Source organism: Crocodylus porosus, unplaced genomic scaffold, assembly GCF_001723895.1.
Source record: "Crocodylus porosus isolate Cpor-Errol unplaced genomic scaffold, CroPor_comp1, whole genome shotgun sequence".
In the NCBI taxonomy this organism is placed as follows: domain Eukaryota; kingdom Metazoa; phylum Chordata; order Crocodylia; family Crocodylidae; genus Crocodylus; species Crocodylus porosus.
The window spans coordinates 432,721-453,856 of NW_017728945.1; the positions used below are offsets into that span (position 1 = coordinate 432,721).

A 21,136-nucleotide genomic window follows, 5' to 3' on the forward strand; every position below is an offset into this window, starting at 1 on the left:
CAACAGGGCTGGGCTAAGGGGCTTTGGGTGGGGGGCAAGGGGCACAAGCAGGGCATCCTGCCATGTACCCCCTGCCCTCATTTTGTTTTTCTGGCATGCTGACACTCCGGCATCTTCCAGGGTAGGCATTGTGGGGTTTTTCAGCACTCCAGCCAAAAAACGTTGCCTACCCCTGGTGTAGGTGCTTGTATTGCAGCACTGCGGAGAGCTCTCGGCAGCTGTCCCATCACTTCTCATGCTTTTTGCTCCTCGCCCCTCCTTTTGGCTGGTTCTTCTGGGGCTATAAGATGATGGCACTGTTGTTGTCGCTCCAGTTGTGCTGCAATGTGTCCCATAATGAAGATTGGCATGTCCACATGTCACCTTTCAAAGTGGGTTTAAAGAGTAGGGTCCCAGTGGGGTAAGCTGACAGTCAGCTGATTGTTGGCCCTGGCTGGCAGGGGCCGAAAATCAGCTGATTGTCAAAACCCTGTGCCTGGCATCTCTGGTTGGGCTGCCAGGGTATGGGAGGATCAGATGCTCCTTGTAGTGGAGGAAAGCCCACAAGCTTCCTCCCTTGGGGACTTAAACCCTGCTGGGAGCCTCTGATTCTCTTCACCTTGGCCAGCGTTACACGCATGGTTTTCAGAGATCCCTGGTATATGGGGACCCTGGGATCAGGGAATGTCTCTCCAATCGGAAAGTCTCTGTGTGCCAGGGGTTTCTAAAAAAAAAAAAAAAAAAAAAAAAAAATGTGCAGTGGAGCTAAGGCTGACAATCAGTTGATTGATGGGTGAGCCAGGACCTTTTAAGATCCATGTTTTTGGCCCAGCTGGGCTGCGCACATGGTATTTATACATCCCCGGCACACCGGGACCCTCCTCCATTGCTGAGTCCTTGATAAGTGAGTCTGTTATGGTCAGCTCATAACCATAAACATGGAGGTGCAAAGCTGCCCTTAGAGGTTGTGTTCATATCACTGCTCTGTATAGCATTCCTCTAGGTCAGTGGTTTTTCAACCCCCCTGGGGGTCCACAGACTATGTCTAAGGGGTCTGTGAAAGAAGACTAGGATCAATCAAAAGAATGTGAATACCCACATTTGCCATTCAAAGGGGTTCTCATGGCCATTTGAAATTTCCAAAGTGGTCTGCACCTCCCATTCAAAATTTTTTAGGGGTCTACAAATGAACAAAGATTGAAAACCACTGCACTAAGTGAACACCAGTATGGAGGCTGTTTATTCCCAGAGACTCCATGCAGTGTTACCAAATACCTCTTCCCCTGGCTGTCCAGCATACCTGGGTGGTAGGGAAAGACAAGCGGAGGAATATCACTGAGTTGAATGAAAGTCGGCACTTTGAGTGGCTATGAGAGACATGTTTTTCTCTCTAGCTTTGATTTCTCTCCTCCTTCCCCCCACCAAATAAGTGCTGGATGTCACGCCTGCTCAGGTGGCTTTTGTAAATCCCACTAAGTGCCTGTCTGCATCTTTGGGCTCCAAAAATACCCTTGTAAATCTGGCTTTTTTATCCCTGAAGGTTTTACAGTGGTCATGTAGACTTGCCTTCCTAACTGGGCAGCTTCTACTTGTAGGGCTTCGTGATGTACTGTGAAGAGGCCTGGAACATTTCTGTGTAGCCTGGGCCTTGTTATCTGGGTTGTGCTGCTGGAAATCGGGGTTTAAAGGCTTCTAAAACAATCCTTGCTTGGATTAAAGACTTGGTCAGCATGTCTTGTAATCAGGTGAATAAATCTCTCCTGTCTGTCTGAACCTCTAGAGTTGGTGCTGCCACCTGAGCAGAGACAATATATGTGCCAGTTTGATAAATGCAAGGCCAAAATTTGGCAGCTGTGGGCTCCACCTCTTGGTACATTATTGTACTGTAAAGTTTCTCATTTTTGTGGTTATGAAAATATCCTGAAAACCTGAACTGAATATAAACCCAATATGCTGGAGTCTGCACGAGTCTATAAATAGCTAAAACAATGGTTCTCTAAGGGCCAAGTTACCCCCACTCATCTCAATTGGGCATTAATTCTGAGACCTGAAGACAGCCGTTTACATTTCATTTTCAGATAGCATATGGCTGATTTTAGCAGAAACATCCAGTGAATGTGCTTACCCCACAATCCCAAGCTACCCCTTGTTCCTCTTCAGAAGCCACAATAACAGCACTTGGCTTCCTTTACTGCACTATATATTTTTCATATTTATTTTGGGAAAAACTTCTGTTGTAAATGAGATAGGCCTAGAACAGGGGTGGGCGATTATTTTGGCTGGAGGGCCACTTAAGGAGTTTTGGTGAGTTGTCAAGGGCTGCAAGGGTAGCCCCGGCCCTTGATAGGTGCCCCGCCCCCTGGTTGCCATCTTGTGACCAGAAGTCTCACCCCCCTGACCTTTGCCACTGGAAGTCTCTCCTCTTGCCCCTCCTTGGGGGCGTTGCTTGTGTATTGTGTGTGATGGGGTAGGGAGTGTATGTGGTGGGGTATGGGGTGAGTATGTGGTATGTGGCTGGGTGTTGGTGTGGGTGTGGGTGTGTGGGACTGTTGGGTGTGTGTCTGTGGCTATGGTGGGGGCTGGGATGTGTGGGACAGTGTTGGATGTATGTGTGAGTAGTGGCAGGGTGGGATGTGTGGGTATGGTGGGGTTGGGGTGTATGTGGTTGAGGTTTGGGGAATGTGTGGATATGATGGGGGTGGGTGAATGTGGGGGTTGTAGGTGGGGTGTGGGACAGTGGATGTGTGTGTAGGTATGGTGGAGTATGATGGGATATAGGTGCATGTGTGGGGTGTGATTAGGGTTTGGGTGGGTTGGGCGTGTGCATATGGGGGCTGCTCCCCCCTGCTTTTCCCTTCCCTGTGTGCCCCCCCACCTGTTCATTGTGCCATGGCTGAGCCCAGCCCCTCCACAGGCAGTGGGGAGCAGGAAGGGGATCAGCACTGCCTGCCTGGCTTGCAGCACAGGGAAAGCAGCTGCTCCCAGCAGGCAGCAAGAGAAGCCCTGGCAGGGTGGGGGGATGACACACACCCTTGGCTTGGCACCTTTAGTCTCTGTCTTGCACCTGCCCAGCAGGGCTGCACCGAGCTCACACTGGCTCCTACTGCTGCTCCTGCCCCACCTGCCTGTCCCATGCCTGCCCGGTGAGACTTTGTGAGCAGTGGAGCTCCTTTGTGCCCCCCGCACCCTATTCACACAGTCCCCCACCCAGCCATGCATGAGTGGGACCAGAGTGAGCTCCAGGCAGAGCCCCGCTCCCCTCAGCGCTGCAGCTTCCCCTCCCTACCTGCTGCCCTGAGCGCTGCAGCAGGGACAGAAGGAGGAGTTGCTGAAGGCCAGGACAGCCCAGCAGTTCCCTGGACAGCGGCAGCAGCAGCCCTGCCTGGAAGCTGTGCCTGCTGGCCAGGGCTGGTGCCCTCTGGCAGGGGAGGCTGGGAGCACAGCACGTGCTGCTCCCAGCGGGCATGGGTGGGACCTAGCCCCATGCAGAGTGCAGGAGTGGAGCCAGGTAGAGTTAATTGGCAGGTGCCTGCCTGTGGGCCAGTTGCAATGAGCTGGTGGGTTAGATTTGGCCCGCAGACCATATTTTGCCCACCCCAGTCTAGAATGTTCATTTTATAAAATCCAGGAACCCTGGTCTTGAGATCTAGATTGAATTTGCTTGTGACTGTACAGGCCCTTGCCTTATACTACTACCTACTAGGTAAATCTGCCTTTGCTTATAAAGCAGCTCTTTGCCATTTAAAGTCTCTATTTAGGGCATCCAAACTGCACTGGAGTTTTATTTCATCACACTTGGTGCATCTACAGAAGATGTTACAGCGCAGTTGCAGTGAGCTACTGCACAGTAACTCTTTGCTAGTGCACAGTAGCCGGGCACTAACTGTGATGTGATGCTACTGTGCGGTAGTGATGAGCTTCTGCACAGTAGTTTGTTCTTACTGTGGAGTGTAATCGGGGGGGAAAACCACGCGGCAACAGTTCTGTAGTTACTGTGCAGTCATTTAGTACTTGCCTGTGTAAATAATACATAACTGTGCAGTCTCTTGCTCGTGTATTAATTGCACATGTAGATGCATCTGCTGCGAGTGAAAAGTACATGGCAGCAATTGTGGTTTGTAGTTCTCCCTTCTGTCATCTTCATTTATAAGTATCATTGCTTTCTTTTGTATTACAATGATTTGAAAGAAGAACCTGTGTGTATAAATCTTGTGTGCTCTACAGTCTTTTCAACTGGACACAGGGTGTTCTAATGTTTGCTATATTAAAATCTTGTTTTGTAGGATAGGAGAGGAAGAAGAGGACAGCAAGCACAATTACCGGTATGTAACTTCCCCTCCCTTGTTTTGCCTGAATTTTTTTTTTTTCCCTTTCCAGATTTTTCCTACAGAAAAAAGGACTCGCACTGCAGTAGTTACAGAGGGAGGCTGGACTGCTGTTCTCTTCAGTAATAGACTGCTGGACTGTCCAGCATCTACCCCCAGCGGCTCTGATAGCAGGCAGAAGCTTGGATACTGCAACATAAATCCTAGAGAGATGGAATTGGTCTGACCTCTTTGAGGGGTGGTTGAACCCTACATGCTTGCTCTTCACATTCCCACCTAATCTCTTCTCATAATAGAAAGTATCTAGCTGTTTCTTGCACACCGTTCTCAGGCACCCTGGTGATGAGCATAGTATAAATACCCATATAATCAGATTCTAGCCTCAATTAGATCACATTCTCTTTGTGTTCGCTTCTCTGAAGGAGAGATAGGGTGACCTGAATTCCAGGCACATTCCTAATTTCCTGATGTTGAATGTCCCCTGTTTTTTAAATCCTTTTCCCTAGTATGGGAACAGCTTCTCATTTCTCTCTGTCAAATCCCTTCATAATTTTGAATATCCCTGTCCGGTCATTTAATGCTGACGTGTCTGGACTTAGCTGGACTCATTGTGGTTTGGATTTTAGGTGGTTGTCAGTGTCAACTTTATTTGCTACACTGGATTTATATTCAGGATTCACTTCAAAATGGCCTACAACTGTGAAGATCTTTCAACAACCTGTGCAAGAAAGCAATCCTACACTCCTAGGAGCTTGATTACCGTTCTTCAGTTTTGCCTGCTCTGCCTGCTATTTCAATAGCATAATAATAGGAATAATCTGATCAAAATTAAGTCTGTTTTATGGGTAGACAATTTTCCTGCTTGGCTTTCTGATTTTTGTCCTCTAGTTACAGCACAGGGCCAATTTCCCGAATCCTGTGAGTGTCTTCTTCTCTCTTTATCCCAGTGACCTTATGTCATTTATCCCTGCATACTAATTGTTGTTTTCCACTCTTAGCTGTAACTCTTCTCCTACTCCCTTTTACTTGTGGGTAAATAGCTATATTAAATATGAAGACATTTTTCTGGCTTATTCACATCACTTTTGTTTTAACAACACCATTCTTATCCTTGCTAACCTATGTCTGGGATTCTGCATTTGACTCATGTCTTCTCCTAGTGGCATGGAGGATATCCAGGCATGGGATTTGTGAGGCTGCCTTTGTTTAACCTTCACTTGATTTCTTACCGGTATTAATTTCTGTCTGTGTCAGGTGAAAGGCTTTCTGGGAGCCAAATGTCTCTCATACTAATTCTTGTTCCTATATGTGCAGCTGATGTGCTGAATAAACCTCAGCTAGTGAAGATGCTGCCGAGATGTGGTATTTGCATAATGGTTAATTGATTGTGGCTAAAGCTAATTGGTCAACAGAGCGGGTTGCCAATAAACAGCTGCTGCATTCCAAAAAGTTTAATTGGATTAGAAGGTTTTATAAATGGGCTGCCAATAGATGAAGCAAACAGGTTCTGGAAAGAGAGCCATTTCTCCCTTTGTCATGCTTGGTTTAAGAAGAAAAATCTTTATAAAGACAAAATTGAATTGCAATAGAAGTTTCAATTTGCCCACATAGAAGGTAAGCCTGTGCTGTTTTTCTGCCCCTCTCTTCTGCTTTTCCTTTGCAACACTTGCTCCAAATGCACAGGCTGATTTTGTTCCCCTCTCATCTAGGTGATGGACCTTTCCCACAGGTGGCTTTATTTCAGTTGAAATTTTAACAGACTGTTGGTGGTGTTAATTTTCAATAAGCCCAGTAGGCCTATAACATTCTTAAAACTGGAATGAGGAGTTAGGCTGACTTTGCATACCTGAGGCCAACTTCAGTAGGGCACTTGAGGAGTGCTTTAAAACTGCAGACCTGGTAAACATGCCTGATATCTTAAATCTGGGTATTACAGCACCTTGGGAAGAAAGAGGTTGCACGTGTTGATACGAGCTTATAGCTTACGGGCTGACAACCCCCAGCATATGTGCCAGAGCATAACATGCAAGGCCATTTTGCTCGGCACACGACAGCCGGCCAGGGCTCTGGGCAGCTACTGCTGGCCACAGAGCCCGGGCTGCTCGCAGCAGGCAGCTGGGAGGCTGCAAACCCTGCTGCACGCTGCCGGGGCTTCGTGGCAGGCAGCAGCTGCCCAGAGCCTGGGCTGGCTGTGGCAGGCAGCCGGGAGGCTGCAAACAACCACACTGGGGTCTGGAAACCTGACTGGGCTCAGTGACAGTGGCTGCATGTGCGCCTCCGGGTGGACAGCGGGAAAGGGACTGAGACGGCGCTGCCCCACACACCTTCCTGGCCATGCATCCCGAGGCACGGACCCCGGTGCAGCTGTTTGCAGCCTCCCAGTTACCTGCCACACTTGGCCCGAGCTCTGGGCAGCTGCAGCAGGCAGGCTCCACACAGCTGCACCAGTCTCCAGAGCCCCAGCGCTGGCTCTGTAGGGGTCGTGGGTGCACGTGTGCCTCTGTGCACAGTGCAGAAGGGGCCAGGCCAGTGCAAGCCCAGCCCCTCCCCTGCCATCCACCTGCAGGTATGCATGCACCCACCACCAGGAATGAGGATTGGGTCCCACACCGCTCCCCCACTGTCTGCCTCTGGCTCACCAAGTCAAGGCATGCATTGAGGTTGGGGTGTGTTTGGCACTCCAGCCAAAAAGATTGCCGACCTGGTATAGCTCTTCATTAGTGGAGCTCCACATAGTTGTCAGTACCTTGCCGTAGCTTTGCCTCATTTACGCACCCCATTTTCCTACATGCCGTAACATGTAGGTCTGTTATGTTAGAGCTGAAGGCACTAACACTGCCTCCTCCTTGTATAGGAAGATCCTAAAATACTGCTTTATTTCAGAGCTGTTCTTCCTGAAATAATTTCAGTCTTTCTTCCCCTGCAAGCTTCAGGAAAGGCAGTTGGATCTCCTGGAGGGCAGGGGTTCAATTCTGGCCTGTGCCCACCTTGCCGAACTTCAGCAGGTTATTTACCCTCTGTTTCCTGTGCTGAAGATTAGGGATGACGTTTGCTTTCCGAGAGAGTCGGTTACTTCGTGTCCTGGTAGCATATGAAGGTGTAAAACCCCATGTGACCACACTGTGCGGTTTTTTTTGTCCCTTTAGAAGCTTATTGCTCAGCAGCGAGGTCCCTTTGTTAATCTTGACTATTGTAAAAGGCCTGTCTGCTCGTCCGCTGGAGTCTGCTGTGCTCATTGCTTCCTAGATTATTCCAGAATTGCCCTGAAGCAGGTTTCAAGCTGTTGAACACATATACGTTCCTTGGTTCGATGGCCTCAGTTAGCCACATTCTCCATATGTTTACAGCTCTTGGAATTAAATAATTCTGCCTGAGCACTCTGACTTCCCACACCAGGCTGAGGTTTATCTTGTTCGGTATGTGTTTGTCCAAAACTCTTTGTGATTTTAAGTACTTCTGTTAGGTCACTTTGCAGTTTGTTCTAAAAAAAGAAGTGGTGGTGCCTTTTGGGGGTTTTCATTTACCGAATCCTTAATTTTTAAAGCATTTCATTGGCTACATGTCTGCTTCTGCAAGACATTTGGACCCATAGGAAGCTTGCCTTAACTTAGTAAGGCAGTATAGATCAACTCTGCCCATGGCTTTGGCCAAAAGCCTTGAATTCACTTCACAGGAAGGCAGCCCATTTCTCATATTGCAGTCATGCCCGAGCAAGGGAGCATCATCTCCTCTTTCTGCTACCATGGATCCATGTACTTGTAGCTCTAGAAATGCAGCTTCACCTGTGGAGTGCTCCCTCTCCTGCCTGCTGCGATCCCTTCAGCTTCAAAGTGATAGAGGCACCTCTTACAAGTTTAAACCTTTGTGCCCTGCTTGTGGATAACTGGAGTAAAGTATTTTCTTTATTAAAAATAGCCTCCAACACTGCATCTTACTCTAGTTCCTTTACCGACTCCAGAAAGTTTAAAGAAAAGTTGTGTTTGCTCGCCTTGCCTCTGAAAACGTGGTGCATCTTGAGGACCTTGGTGGGGAGAAAAGCTGATGCTTCTCAGTTCAGCTGCGTGTACCTGCTAATGAATGTCTTGCAGGTGTGAAGTAAACATCTATACTTAGAGGGCAACCATATGGTTAGAGTCTAGCAATTATAAATTACCATGCTTGTGGTTTAATTTTTCTTCTCTATTAATCATTCATTATTTTGCAGGTTGTTGGATTCCCCCCCCCCCCTTATTCAGTTTGTTGCTTCATTAAGGGGTCTGTTAACTTCATTCTACTCCAGATCTAATTAGGGGCTGAGTTTCTAGATGGGTGTGGAGGGTGTGAAGCTGGATTCCAGCTCCCTAGGACTCTGAGGCAGATAAGTGGTAGAGGATGGCACGGCATTCCCTCATTATGGTATGGCAGATGTCATGGCACAGAATGTGGAGACCATATGGAAGTCGCTGCATGCTAAAAATGAGGATGAAAGTTGCAGTTTTCTGAATCCATCTCTGCTGATAAAGGGTTTCATTTACGCTGGACCTGGAGTTCAGATATTTACTTGACCATGGCATTCTTAAAACTAGATAAAATGTACAAGTGGCTCCTAACTTGGAAGGGCTCCCTCGCTTCAGTGGATCTCCCTTGCCATCATCCTGGGTGCTGCTCTCTGTAGTTTTCTTGCTTTGGATTTGATCAGTGTTGTTCAAAATCGCTGTCAGTAAGGGTGGTGTTTTGCTACATCTCGAGTGTCAATGTGACACTAACATCTGCCCTTCTTATTAGTCTTTGGGTCACTCTTTGACTTACTGAATTACCTTACGGTGACATTATCTGCTCAGAAAGGCATAGGCTACCTGCATTGACTAGTGAATGGCCTAAGCCAAAAATTTGGCAGCACTTGATGATGCCCGAGAGCTGGAACACGCTCCTTGGCAGAGTATCAGATTTCTCTAGAGAGGCTAAGGCACTTAGAAAGGGGAGGAGGAGAGGGTAACATGTTTTTGGCTGCTTCTGTCAAAGGTTTGCACAGCATAGGCAGTTTGTGTTAGCATTGGTGCAAATCTTTGTGCAGACCTCAGAGAGAACTAAACTTCTTTCCTGAATGTTGGGAATGAATCTTAGACGGTCTGCATCTGCCTTGCCCATCTCCTCCGCGATGTCTATTCTGCCTCTGCGATGGTGTAGGACATTGCTAGGTAACTTTTGTTCTTTCTCCCAGGTTGGTCCTTCATTTCACTGTTGAGTTCTTTTAGGACGTGTGATTTGTTTTAAAAACTCAGGGCTGTTCCTTAGTGGAGATCCTTAATCTGCCCTTCCAGGTCTCACAGGAAAAGAAGCCAACCCAGAAGGCATAAAACAGAAGATCAGAAGTCCCTCGGAGAAGTCATGGCTATCGAGACTGCCTTGGATGAGGTGAAAGTAAAAGAGGAGCTGAAAAGAGGGCCAGACCTAGATGAAGAGGAAAAAAGTAAAGCGACGGAAGGGGGAGAAGGTGAGGACCTTGCTTGCTGATGACAGATCATTTAAACAGAGAAATGGGGCAAGCGGCGCCTCCAGAACTTATTTGTAAATAATCTGTCAAGTGTTGTTTATTCCCGTGGAAAGATCGGTGGACTCTTTCCCAATATTAAACCTTTACTTACTGAAATCGCCATCGTGTACAGCCACGATTGATTTTTCCCCTCTCTTTAACAATTCAGGCCAAATAGCTTTCTGTGCAGGGCTTGGAAGTTTTGCCAGAGCTATTACAGTTTTATAAAAATATACATTACGGGAGGAATATATTTTTAAATATTTCATAAAGGAATGAATAAATATGTTTGCTGTGCCCTTCTCTGGGAGCGGTATGCCTTATATATTCCCATGGGCAATAGATCTCTCTCCTCTCCCTCCTTCTCTGCATAAAGCTATCTTGTGCGTATGTGAAGTTTTCACTTGCTGTACAAATAGGAGTAGAAATTTGACTGAAGTCATTCTGCTGGAGGAGAGACTTCAAATTTGGCTTTGAGTGCTTGAATTAGCACAAGTCTGTGGCAGCCCCACTGTGTGTGTATAATTGATTGTGTGCGCACAATTCTAGCACAGGTCCTGCACTTCACTTAAAGAGAGGAAGTTTCTAAGTGGCGTATGGATTGGGAGTTAACGTGGGACTGTGTCTTAAATCCGGTATTGAATTATGGTCTGACCTTCAGCAGATCACACAATACCTCTCCGCTGGTTCGCACGTATTTGGCCTGGCCATGGTACTTATTAACCTTCTAGGATGAGTCTGAGTAGAGTTTGCAAAGCGCTTTGAGTGTTAGATGAAAGGCACCATGCGAAGAGTGAAGTATAAAGAAGGCTTGTCGTAGATCAGGGCATGTCCTGGTTTGTGACGGGTATCTTGTAGTTTCTCTCCAGGTATGACACACAATATTTTGGTACGTGCTGCTGAAGAACCAGGCCTTTGTCACCATGCAGAGATCTGTGGCTCTTCCCAGTAGAGAGGCTCTGTGATGTCACTAGGATGCTCTGCCTCTTAGCACTGTATTGAAGGTTGTAATTCTTGCTTCCTATGCCCTTTTTTTGCACTATATGCAGTGCAGAGAATAACCTGCACATAGATACCTTCCCTTTGAGGCATTCCAAACCATTGGTTAACTAATATTCATATCCTATTATACCCCCTTTGTTCCCAAATTATGTCAGGGGGAAACCGGGGCAGGCAAAGTTTAAAGGTCATGGCACATAATGTCATACCGTATGTCTTTGGAACATAACCCAGTTTCCTGACTCAGTCCAGCGATTTATCAACCAGACAATGTGCCTTCTGCCTTCAAGGGAGATGAGGATATGTAGATTATTGGCATATGGAGAAGGAACAGCACAGGAGAACAGTTACTTGCTATCACTCCATCTTGAAAGTGCCAGCAGTGCATTAAACTGTACACTCTCAGCTCGTGTATGAGTTTAACAGTTACTGCTGTAATAAATGGTCTGAAAATGCTGATATCTCCTGGGAGGCAAGAGATAAGTGGCAGGGACAGATCTGAGATCCTTAGAATGGAAGAAGGGAGAAAAGAATAGCTTTGTTCTAGGTGAACAGATTTTAAATCACACACTTAGTCCTGATGTGGAAAACTGCTTAACTGGTAGCAGAGAAGGCACAAACCCATTTTCAGCACCATTGCAGAAAGTGCGACGAGCGGCTATATGGTGTTCGGTGTAGTTCTGCGAGCCCCACTGCTGATAAGGCCCATCAGGAATGGGCTGTTTTCTCCGGGCAGTATGGAAAAGCTAAGCAGAAGTGGTTTTGGTAGTCTCCTTGCAGGCCGAGGGCAGAATCTGCATTCTTTTCCTCAACCTATTTACGGCTTTCTACTAACCACTTTTTAGTTTGCAAGTCTGCAGATAGCACCTGGCAGCTTATCTCCAAGTTACACGTTATCTTCCCTCCTCCTTCCCCCTCCCCTTTCGTTTTACCTTGGGTTTCGCCTTTCCTTAAAAGGGGTTTTCCACTTATCCCAGACAAGAACCAAAAGGTGCTGGGAGAAGGAAGAGTGGGATCCTTCCGAAATCACTGGCAGCTTTCAAGAATTAACTGTTTCATGTTGTTGACTTGGACTTGCTGAATATTAATGATTGAAGCTTTAAGGGCTTCTCACCACATGCTTTACAGCATTTTCTTTTTTGCCTTTTCTGACTAAGCTTTATGTTCATAATATAGCATGCCAATATTAATGCGGTGAGAATTTCATAGCAGGTTGCCTTGGGACTAGCAATTTCCAGGGAGAACCTTCCAGCTCTGCTCCTCTCTGAAAGCATTGAACAGCGTGAATGCAGCCCATGTAGCAATGGGTGCTCCTTGTAATGCCTGTGTGTGTGTGTGTGTGTGTGTGTGTGTGTGTTGTATCTTGTACCACTTTAAATGCAGCCACTACAGACCTGGTTGTGGTTGCACTTGAATTCATGCCCGTGAACCATCTTGCTTTGGGATATGGTGCCAAGAAAGGAGATCTGAGGGCTCATTCACCTAGGGCCAGCATCATACTATGGGGGTAATGGGATGACTTTCAGACAGTGAAAGTATACAATGAATATTAAGAAAAGTGTTGTGACAGTAGAATTATTCGCATGTCTCTTAGATTGTAGCGTAGCTTTTCCTGTGAATGGGGAAAAGCCCTAGTGCTTGAAATACATAAGCTGGATTGCACCAACTGCTAGAAACCCACTCCAGAGAGTTGTGCCATTTTAGGGGCTGGGGGTGCTCTGGAGTTGGACCTACTAGATTTCTGCCAGCTTTGATTTCTCTTCTGCATCCATGATCACTCTGCTGCTAGATTGAGAGGTCTGTTTTACAATCCCTTACTTTCTAAACCATCGACAATACAAATTATTCAGCTGAAGTTTGCTTAATTGCTGCTGTTAATTTCTGTCCCATATCTTCTCTGCGAGTGCTGACACTTGAGCCTGTAGCTTTTCCTTAGTAACAGATGGAATCTCTGCTCTCTGTGAGCAGTGGTTTTAAAGCTGGATGTTTAAAGTTACTCAGCTTCAACATAAGTGGTTTTTCCAGAGGTACCGGCCACCTGCAGCCTCCGTGAAAATTGATGTATAGTTTCAAACTGCCCCCACCCCAAACAGTCTCTGTATATAAAGCCAAAACCATCTCTGCATTTCTAAACTATTTTCTATAGGTATTTGTCATGCTGTTCAGATCATCAGTAAATAGCTGCCTGTGGTCCTGCTAACCTGCCATACAGGGTAAGCTTATTTAATAAAGAGTAAGGCACTTCTCTCCATGTGTAGGCAATCATGATGGCCAGACTTCTCCTTCGGATCTGTCCTCACCATTTCCCTGGAGCCCGGCTTTGTATGTCTATCACGTTTTACAGATATACCTGTAAAGTAGATCTTTCATCATCGAAGCACTTAAACTTTTAAACTAGTCTTGGCTACCAGCTGCTGTCAAATTAGCCCATTTAGAAGTCAATAAAGCCAGTGAATGGCGTTTGCTTTGCTGTTTGGGTAGCGAGCTCTCGGAGTGTGTAGAGAGTAAATATGATCTGTTGTTGTGTGACTGGGGAGAAATCCAATTTGACTTTCATTCAATATGTTTGTTTCTCCAAGGAAATTCAATATTTCTTTCTGTGCGATACTACAAACCAGTTTACCCGAAGTGTGGCTTACACAAATACGACAATAACTATTTGGGCCAGCCTTATTGCCATTTTTTTTTTTTCATAAATTAGTATGAATAAGACCCTCCAATCGCACTTCTGGGAACTGTCCAGATTCAGATCTTCCCCCCCAAAAACACTTCAGCAGGGATTCTAGCACTTCATCTTACTTGGGCTATAATCACTTTTACTGAGTATCGCATTATGTTGTGGTAGGCTATCTGATTTTCTGCAGTGTGTGGAGCCTGGCCTATAAGATTTGCTAGGCCGTAGTGGCAGATGGAGCTGGGGTGTGGTGGAGCGACATTGTCTGTCTGTCTCCTTCTGCATCATCAGCCCCCTCCTCTCTCCTCATCTTATTAGTGGACAGAGTGACCTTTTGCAGTAGAGCCATCCAATCGCCGCATCTATAGGTGAAAAACAATCTCTTATGAAACAAATTGAGGGCTGGCATCTGTCTGTGGTACATCTATTATTTACTTTCCTTTGAGTGGACTGATAACTTTATTCATGAAGTGGGGGAAGGGGTGGGCATAGGGAACATAATTCACTGCCGATGCAGTAAGGGAAACAGGCAAGGCATCTTCCGTCCTGACCCAGCGATGCTTACTCAAGGGCCCGCAGGAGTTTTAATCACGGTGGTTGGGGAACGTTCTGAAATCAAATTGGCCCCGTTATTTTACGTGGTTATATTGGGAGGGCTGATAGGGAGAGAGGAGAAAAGGTCTCTTTGTTTTATGGGTGATCCCCATCTCGATAGAAAAATACTGGGGCATTCATCTGCCCAAGAAGTTTGTGTGCTGTCACCACTGTGTAAGAGAGATGTGACAGTATGCAGATAAAATGAATGGTGGTGAGCCGGGAGGGGGAAGGACAGATGAAAGCAAGCGGTGGAAACTCACATCGCAGTTGCCAATACCGAGATGGTGCCTGTAATAGACTTGGTTCAATGCTGCGCTTGATTCATGTTTTAAAGGCCACTGTCTAAAGACCTTGCAGTAGATGCTATTCGGTAAAAAGTGATTTAGAAGGTTTGGTTCAATTCTTCATTTCCCAGGGTTGTTGACTGCATTGGATATACAGTAACACTTGCGCACAGCAGTGGTTGGATGTGGGGGGAGCAGTAAATGAAGGTGGCTTGGGGGGTAAGGGTATAAAACAGGATATAGAAATCTTCTGAATACAGATTGGGTTTCTTGTTTCAATGTGCCAGTGCAGCACTGTGTGTTTGCCTCTAGAGTTGTGACCCGGTCATTAAGGAAGTGGTCTAGACTCACGTTTGATTTGATTGTGTGATTTTAAGGGCAAACAGGCCTATTTCCCAAAAAAGTGAGCTCAGATGTAAGAATTGAAAGGTACGGGGAGGACTTCTTAGGGGGTACACTGGCTTTTCCTAACTATTGCTATCTTTGCTGAATAGTAAAGCAAATGAGAAACCCTTTGCTATTGCCTAGGAGAAGATGCGGTGCCTTTTCCTTAATCTTCTTGTCAAGTGCTGTAATTTGGTCAGCTTGGACTCTGGGGCTTCAGTGTTTCTGCCTAGCTGGGTGACTAAGAGTCGTGTGTCTTAGCAATGTTAATGTAGTACGCGCCATGATCCTCTCCATCTAGTCTGCAGTGGACAGCTGTCTTCTGTCACACCTGACCTTCACGTAGGTGTGCTTAGCAGAGCGGTCAAGGTTTGAATAGGCCGCAAGAACAAAATAAGCCTAATTTCTAGAAATGGATTTTCTAAGTCCAAGCAGAGAGTGAGTGAAGGGCTTCTTGCATAGCCAGTGTGCTGTACCTATTTCATGCAAGGTTCTGCTGCTTATCTTGTTAGTTTGGCACCTTTTGTCAACCCTGATCTCATTTGTAACAGGAGCAGTTAATGAAAGAAAGTGTCCAGAAACTTCAGCATGATCTGTTCAATCTTGTCATTTACTTGAAACAGGAGACTGCAAGGTAAAGACCCGTCCCCCGAAAGTAAAAGGGGAGAGGAAGAAGAAGAATCACCTCCATCAGCACCACCATCCTCATCACCACCACCACCACCACCACCACCACCACCTGCAGCCACCCCCGCCTCCACTGCAGCAACAGCAGCCTCCACCACCACCTCCACCTCCCCCTCCACCACCACCACAGCAGCCTGCAGAGGAAGAGACACCACCAGCACGGCCGCTGGTCCCCATAGCAGCAGCAGCAGCAGCCACAGCCGAGAAGAGCTTACCCCCCGTGCCCCTCAACGTCATCCAGCCCTCGGAAGTGCCAAACGAGGTAGATGACTTTAAGCCCCGGCCCATCATTCCCATGCTTTATGTGGTTCCGCGGACCAAAAAGGTGGTGTTTGACAAAGAGCGCATGTCCTGCCAGCAGGCCTTTGAGCAGTTCGCCACGCAGAAGGGCCTGGGTTGGCGGGAGCAGGCTGTTCCCGGAGAGCTTCCTGTGAAGGAAGAGGAGAGTGCAGAAGCTGAAAATGCTGAGGTTGCCACAGGGGCCAGTGATTTACAGGTACGTGCCATCAAGGTCACGTTTAGGAAGGGGTAGAGATGAAATAGATACTTCCACTGTCATAGCTGTATCTGCCTTTTTATAAATGCTAGTGGCAGCAGCCATGTGGATCCCAAGTATGTTCCCCAAACTACTGTGAAGGGGTCTTAGTTGGTGCCAGCTGTGGAGGGTTGATCCTTGTTAGTTATCATCTTGCAAGGCCAACCCTATCCCCTATGTATATGTTGCCATCACTGAAAATGGTGCTGCAGATAGGCCAGCTCACCTAACACGTGCTGAGTTTGTGTTCTGGCTGTCATTGTCATCTCAGCAGCTCTCTTTCTTTTGTTTCAGAACCCCGGTGCCGTCTATAAACAGGTTGGTTTAGGAGAGAGGACTCTGTGCTAAAGATCTTGTACAGTTCCTGGGTAGAGTGGTGCCCACTGGCTTTTATTGTCCTTTGTTTGAAGTCCCTTCTACTGCCCTTGAGCTTGTGGTGATCTGATGCCGACGGGGCTAGCGGTTTAAGCAAGCTTGACATTCCTGCATTGTGTTTCCTGTTGGTTGGGCCCTGCTGATTCCCCACAAGGTGAAGGGGAAGTGCAAGTCAACCAGAGACTCAGCAGTAGAAAGCCAAATAATTGCAGTTAGTTTTGAGATGAATCACTCTATCTAAAGTTGTTTGATCACTGTTCTAAAAATGGCTTGTAACAGAATCTGTGAAACCCTAGTTTTGTATGGGTGGGTGACTTCCAACGAAGCAAACTTGTGCCCAGTAGCATGCAGAAAGGTGATCACAGAAGCCAGTTTTGCAGTGGCTGATGCACTGGTGACTGCTGTGTAGAGCAGTGGGTGGGGTGTCCAGTTTGATTGCATTAGCATTGTTTCAAACGTAACCTTACATGCAATACATTTTGTTTAACTACTTCTCACCTCTGCAGTTGGCCCATAGAAACCCCCTTGCCTTCCCTGGATTTCCTGAATCATCACCAGGCTACAACAGTACCAACTCTATTGATACAAAAGAGCACTTCCCACAAATGAAGGAGCATTAATTTTCAGTTGTTTTCTCTAGTGCAGACAAAGCATTAGTGTCTTCCATAGTGGATGGCAGAAATTAATTGTGTTAGGTTCTGAGTGTGCATGCATGCATGCACGCATCTGCAAAGACAGTCTTCTCGGCCAGGGAATGGAGAAGAGGAGCAGATCTCCCTGCAATAACTTCAGCATCTCAACCTGCAGATTTTATTCAGTTTAGGTATTCTGGTTATTGACTCCCAGGTTTTTATAGTGCCAAAGCAGAAACTCCAACCCAAAGTAGATTTTCTTTTACATGGAGGTTTTCAGCAGAAATGCTGACAAGTGTGTTGACTGACCAAACCGTTCAGAGACTAGTAGAAGTGGCAGAGTTGGACTGGCTCTGAATCTACCCCGGTTAAGAGAAAAACATTGTACCTACCTTTTAGCCTGGCATGATTTTATGAGATGGTGTTGGCGTTCTCTATCGCAGTCGCTTTTTTGGAGAGGTCCTTGTCAATCCTTGCCAAATGCAGCAAGGAGTTTCTTGTGTGGGCTAAATGCCTGAGAAGTTAACTGCATTTTGCTTCTGCTGCTCTGCTTTCCCTGTAAGACTCTGGGACTTTTATGTAATTTATTCTAATTTATTTCAGACTGCTGCTGCTTTCTCAAAGATGAAGATGGAGATAAAGAAAAGTCGCCGCCATCCACTAGGCAAACCACCAACCCGTTCCCCTCTCTCTGTGGTTAAGCAGGAGGCATCAAGTGATGAGGGTGAGTGCATATGGCTATGCAGAATCCAGCTTTGTGTGTAGGTTATAGCCGTGTACAAACTGGCTTTTCATGCCTGAAAAAATTGCTAGAGATGGTCATTAACATAGCATGATGAGCCAGCAGTGTGCCCTAATGACCCAATAGCATACCGTTGCTGCAAAGAAGGCTAACAGCATACCAGGCTGTGTTAGTAGAAGCATTGCCAGCAAATGGAGGGAAGTGATTCGTCCCGTCTATTTGGCACTGGTGAGGCCACATGTGGAGTACTGGATCCATTTTTGGGTCCCCCACTACCCAGATGTGATGTAGATAAATTGGAGAGAGTCCAGTGGAGGGCAGTGAAAATGGTTCAGGGGCTGGGGCACATGACTTAAGAGGAGAGGCTGAGGGAACTGGGTTTATTCAGTTTGGAGAGGAGAAGACTTAGGGAGGGATTTAATAGCAGTCTTCAATGCCCTGAAGGGGGGTTCAAAGAGGATGTTCTTGGTGGTGGCAGATGACGGAGCAAGGAGCACTGGTCTCAAGAGAAGTTTAGGTTAGAAATGAGGAGGCAGTGTAAAGCAGTGGTCTCCAAAGTGGGGTGCGCAAGACAATCCATTGGGGTGCAGGAAGAAAATATTAGGACTTCTATTTCTATTTATATAAATATACATATATTGGGGGTGCGTGATCAAAAATTTTTTACTGATAGGGGTGCACAATCAAAAAAGTTTGGAGACCACTTATTCATCTGGGGAGAAGAGTTGCCTAGCCACTAAGGCACCTGGTAGAGATGGAGCCAACCCTTTTGGCAGGCATGCCACAAATTACCCTTGCAGTCTTCTTGAGTGCCACTGCTCACCTGCTGAGCCCGATTAGGAGGTAACATGGCAGAGGAGACACGGGTTATAAAAGGGTAAGGGCTTCGGTTGTTCTCACCAGCTCAGAGGTAGCTGCCAAAGAAGACTGATGGGGTGGGGTAAGTCCCATCTAACTGAATGCCAGTGAAAATGCCTGCATCCCCAAGGGAAAGGTGAACTAGTGCTGTGCTGGGGACACCTGCTGTTTTCTAAATGGTCTGTACACTCAGTCTTCTCATGGCCTGTATATGTGCAAGTTTTATGAGCTACAGCATTCACATGCCATCGAAGTGGTAAACAGGAGACTTGAAGATCCAGAGGGTGCTGGGACTGTGCATGCTCTACTGAGAAAGTTTGGTGGAACTGAACGTGGTCTCTGGGCCCAGTTACTTGGACCATCAAGAGGAACATCAGATGCACAGTATGCACCTGGACTGCCTGCCTAGAACCCCATGCCAGGGCCAGTGCTAGTGCCTAACCCCCACCCAGCCTTAGCAAGCTAAGGGAATATGGCACTCGAGTGTTTGGATCCCCTCTCGGTCGTCTAGCGAATGTCTAGCAGGGGGAGCTCAATTAGCTCTATGGCAGATGCTGTCCCAAGATTCTGGAAAATGCTGACTCTAGTATTCCTGGCATGTACCAATGCAGTATCCCCTCTCGCAAAGGCTGCATTACCCGATGCAGGCCACAGGAATGACACAGCTGTAAAAGAAAGAAACCTCCTGGGTGGTGAAAAGTAAGCTCGGGCCAGACATGTCAAGCTGAACTTGGCTACGTGATAATGACTCTGTAGGCAGGTGACAAATTTCTGCTTTGCCAATCGATGGAGCTGTTTAAATAAAACCACATTGCTTGCTGTGCAAGCCTCCCAACTGTACTAGCAGCACATCTCTAAATTGGAACTGAATCATTTGATTGCCAACACCACTCTCCCATGTTCTCCCATGGTTCAAGTTGTCTGAGGTTAGATTAGGTCTACAGTGTACTGAAGGCTTCCACGGGTCTTGCGGTACTGCAGTGCAGTAGACTTGGAGGTCTTGTGGCAGATTCAGCATGTTTGTTAAAGGCCTTCATTGGAATTAAATCAGAAAATGAATAATACAGCAAGTATATTATCCCTGTATTAATTTTAATGTTAAATTAAATTAATATTTTACTCTGGCCCTGAATCTTCTGTTTCTAGCATGTCTCAGCTACTTATTCTGCAAACAGATTTATAGAAGCTGTCACAAGGAGGTTTGGGCATGGAGGAAGCGGACATTTGGGGCTTTAGCACATATGAAGGAAGGGGACAGAGTCAGCATGGGCTTGCGGGAGTAGCATCTCGGTGAGATGTTCCTGCTAAAATAAATACCAGGAGTATTATGCACAATGCTGCTGTGTGAGTTTTATATTGGGCTCCGGGGTTTCCTTTCCCCCGGCACATGTAGGAGCCTGTGCTGCTCAGAGCTGCTGTGTTGTAGGGTTTTTGCACACTGACAGCACTGCCGTCACGTCACACTTAGTTCACACGCATAAAGTTTTCCTACATCTGTAGCAATTCAGAAATAGTAAGCTGAATTGCTTAGGTACTAGACCACAAACCTGTGGTGTGGATGGATCGATGCTGTGCCCAGAGAATCGTATAACACAGGTCCCTGATCAGAAGTTTGTGAAAGCAAAGCAGCAGCATAAGCAGCTTCCTAATAGATCTTTGCTGGAAGCAAAAATGGTTGGAGACGTAAGGCTGAGGCACAGCACTTGAAAGGCAGATGGGGAATAGTGGCAGAGAAGGGTAAGGGAGAACCCAGACGGAGGTTGCTTTACAGGCAGACTCGATGCCTGTATTGGCAGGCAAGAAATACACTGTGCGATGGTGGCTGAGCGCAGAGTTGACCCTCTGCAGTGGGGACTGGATGACCCTTCTTGGAGACTAGGAGACTCCTCTTGGTGGTATGTTAAACGAGTGTGCTACATAAGTGACTTCTTGGAAGCTGAAGTTATCACTTGAAAAAAGGAGATTTCCTTGAGTCCGTATGAATCATCTTGACCTTGACTTAAACTGAGGAAAACATATCACCCAGTGGGCACAGGACTGGGATGAGAGCTTGCCTCTTTCCTTTTCGATAGGCCAATTGCTGTTCCTCAGCCTTGTTAAAATGGAGCTGAAAGATGTATTTATAAAATGCTTTGAGTCCTATAGATGAAAAGTACCATAGAAGAGTTAAGTGTTCTTCTTTATTCTGCTTCTCCCGAGTATCACTGGAGTGCATTTGTTTTGCACTCTCTTGCTGCTTTTTATTTGTCTGTACTGACGAGTCTTCCCATTGCACATTTTACTCTAGAAACATTTCCATTTTCTGGGGAGGAAGATGTGAGTGACCCAGAGGCTTTGAAGTCTTTACTTTCCCTCCAGTGGAAGAATAAAGTACATAATTTCCCAGCTGAGAGAAAATTCAATGCAGCTGCTGCCCTGAGTGAGCCATATTGTGCAGTCTGTACACTCTTCTACCCGTATAACCAGGTAATTTGTGATGATGCTGTGGATGGGTGAGTCAGTGCAGGGGGCTGCATGGTGGGTACTTTAATCAAACTATTATGTTTGCTTTCT

The 21,136-nt window shown here is 46.6% G+C and overlaps 1 protein-coding gene across 7 annotated transcripts in view; it reads left to right on the plus strand.

Moving 5' to 3' along the window:
• The window catches only part of KDM4B (lysine demethylase 4B), a 129,338-nt gene that overhangs the window by 83,048 nt on the left and 25,154 nt on the right, over positions 1-21,136 (plus strand). Inside the window, exons 10-16 of one of the 7 annotated variants that reach the window (XM_019550541.1) lie at positions 4,263-4,301; positions 9,605-9,777; positions 15,378-15,703; positions 15,800-15,937; positions 16,271-16,294; positions 17,587-17,707; positions 20,871-21,049. In XM_019550541.1, coding sequence (XP_019406086.1) covers positions 4,263-4,301; positions 9,605-9,777; positions 15,378-15,703; positions 15,800-15,937; positions 16,271-16,294; positions 17,587-17,707; positions 20,871-21,049 — 1,000 coding nt within the window. Of the gene's footprint in view, positions 1-4,262; positions 4,302-9,604; positions 9,778-15,377; positions 15,938-16,270; positions 17,493-17,586; positions 17,708-20,870; positions 21,050-21,136 lie in introns of those variants that run through there. The other 6 variants (XM_019550542.1, XM_019550539.1, XM_019550544.1 and 3 more) reach the window with 6 other exon arrangements.